Source organism: Rhincodon typus, chromosome 46 (assembly GCF_021869965.1).
Source record: "Rhincodon typus isolate 14 chromosome 46, sRhiTyp1.1, whole genome shotgun sequence".
Taxonomy (NCBI): domain Eukaryota; kingdom Metazoa; phylum Chordata; class Chondrichthyes; order Orectolobiformes; family Rhincodontidae; genus Rhincodon; species Rhincodon typus.
This window is the reverse complement of record NC_063377.1, coordinates 6,080,951-6,083,148: the sequence shown is the minus strand read 5'-3', so window position 1 is coordinate 6,083,148 and position 2,198 is coordinate 6,080,951. Positions and strand designations below refer to the sequence as shown.

At 51.7% G+C, this 2,198-nt stretch overlaps 1 protein-coding gene across 1 annotated transcript in view; it reads left to right on the top strand.

The window, feature by feature from the left end:
• Positions 1-854: 854 nt before the first annotated feature.
• lrrc71 (leucine rich repeat containing 71) overlaps positions 855-2,198 on the top strand; it is a 27,691-nt gene continuing 26,347 nt past the window's right edge. The window contains exon 1 of the mRNA XM_048620285.1: positions 855-940. Within this exon, the coding sequence (XP_048476242.1) occupies positions 865-940 (76 nt within the window). The 5' untranslated portion in view covers positions 855-864. The remainder of the gene's footprint in view (positions 941-2,198) is intronic.

Here is a 2,198-nt window from a genome sequence, read left to right as displayed (position 1 = left end):
GAGGGAGAGGGAGGGATAGATGGAGGGAGAGGGAGAGAAAGATGGAGTGAGAGGGAGAGGGAGAGATAGATGGAGGGACAGGGAGAGAAAGATGAAGGGAGAGGGAGAGAGAGAGAGCGAGATGGAGGGAGAGGGATGGAGGGAGAGGGAGAGGGATGGATAGAGGGAGAGTGAGGGAAGGATGGATAAAGCGAGAGGAGGGAGCGATAGAGAGAGAGGGAGGGAGGGAGGGAGGGATAGATAGAGACAGTGGGAGGGATAGAGAGAGAGTGGGAGGGATAGAGAGAGAATGGGAGGGATAGATAGAGAGAGAGGGAGGGAAGGACAGAGATTGAGACAGGGATAGAGAGAGAAGGAGAGAAGGGGGGGAAGAGAGAGGGATAGAGAGGGAGAAGGAGAGAGAGTGAAGGGGAGAGGGGGAGAGAGGGAGAGAGAGGGAGGACAGAGGGAGAGAGGAAGGTCTAGAGAGATAGCAAGGGAGAGAGGAAGGGCTAGAGTGTGAGAGAGTGAGAAAGGGTAGAGAAGACAGTGGTGATAGAGATCGAGAGAGAGGAATGGAGGGGGTGAGAGAGTGCTTGATGGAGAGGTAGTGCGGTGGGAACGGAGTGATTGATGGGGAAACGGTGGGGATGGGACAGAGCGCTTGATAGAGACATGGCTAGGGAGTCAGAGAGAATGATGGAGAGATAGTGGTGGGGAGGCAACGGAGATTGATGGAGATGGGCAGGGGGACAGGTTGATAGAGATGGGGGGGATGGAGAGACTGAGAGAGTGATAGGGAGGGTGATGGAGAGGTACTTCTGGTTGTCCTTGTGTCTGAGTGATCTTTCTGTCCGTCTCCTCAGCGCGCTGACGAAAGTGACAATGGGGAAGAAAGTAGAGAAAGTGATAAAAGAGAAGCCAGTCACCCCGGCAGAGGAAGAGGGCCCAAAGACTGCTGGTAAATAAAGGTCATCGACTAAAACACAAACAATTCAGTTCCCCTGAGAGGCAGAGAGGGTTCAGGTGGAGATTGTGAATTGAAGTGTTCCAAATCACGAAGGGACAGGTTTCAATACAGGTGAACGAGGGAGAAACCATTCCCCACTGGGAGGAGAGTTGGTTTCCAGAGGAAGGAGGGGAACATGGATTGAGGAGAATCGGGGAAGATCTAGAGGGCAGGGGAGGGGAGGGGAATGAGTTTGTTGAGGCAATATGTGGTTGGGTTCCTAGCAGCGGGTGGGATGTGAGGGAAATGGAGGCACCGGGTTCAGGAGCGGTCAGGGCTCAGGGCCGTCAATATTGACCGCAGTGCCTCTGAGCCAGTGAGTAGGCATATTTTACCCATGTTACAGCCGCGCAACACCCCTTACTGTAACACTCTGATATATCCCGCACTCCTCAGTTTAACACTCTGATATACCCCACACCCCTCAGTGTAACACTCTGATATATCCCACACCCCTCACTGTAACACTCTGATATATCCCACACCCCTCACTGTAACACTCTGATATATCCCACACCCCTCACTGTAACACTCTGATATATCCCACACTCCTCAGTTTAACACTCTGATATACCCCACACCCCTCAGTATAACACTCTGATATACCCCACACCCCTCACCCCTCACTGTAACGCACTGATATACCCCACACCCCTCAGTGTAACACACCGATATACCCCACACCTCTCACTGTAACGCACTGATATACCCTACACCCCTCACTGTAACACACTGATATACCCCACACCCCTCAGTGTAACACACTGATATACCTCACACCCCTCACTGTAACACTCTGATATATCCCACACCCCTCAGTGTAACACACTGATATACCCCGCACACCTCACTGTAACATATTGATATACCCTACACCCCTCGCTGTAACACACTGATATACCCCATAACTCTCACTGAAACCCCTCACTGTAACACACTGATATACCCAACATACCTCACTGCAACACTCTGATATACCCAATAACCCTCACTGTAAGAAACTGATATACCCCATACCCCTCATTGTAACATCCTGATATACCCCACACACCTCACTGTAACACCCTGGTAGACCCCACACCCCTCACAGTAACACACCTATATACCCCACACCCCTCACTGTAACACACCGATATACCCCACACCCCTCACTGGAACACACCGATATACCCCACACCCCTCACTGTAACACACCGATATACCCCACACC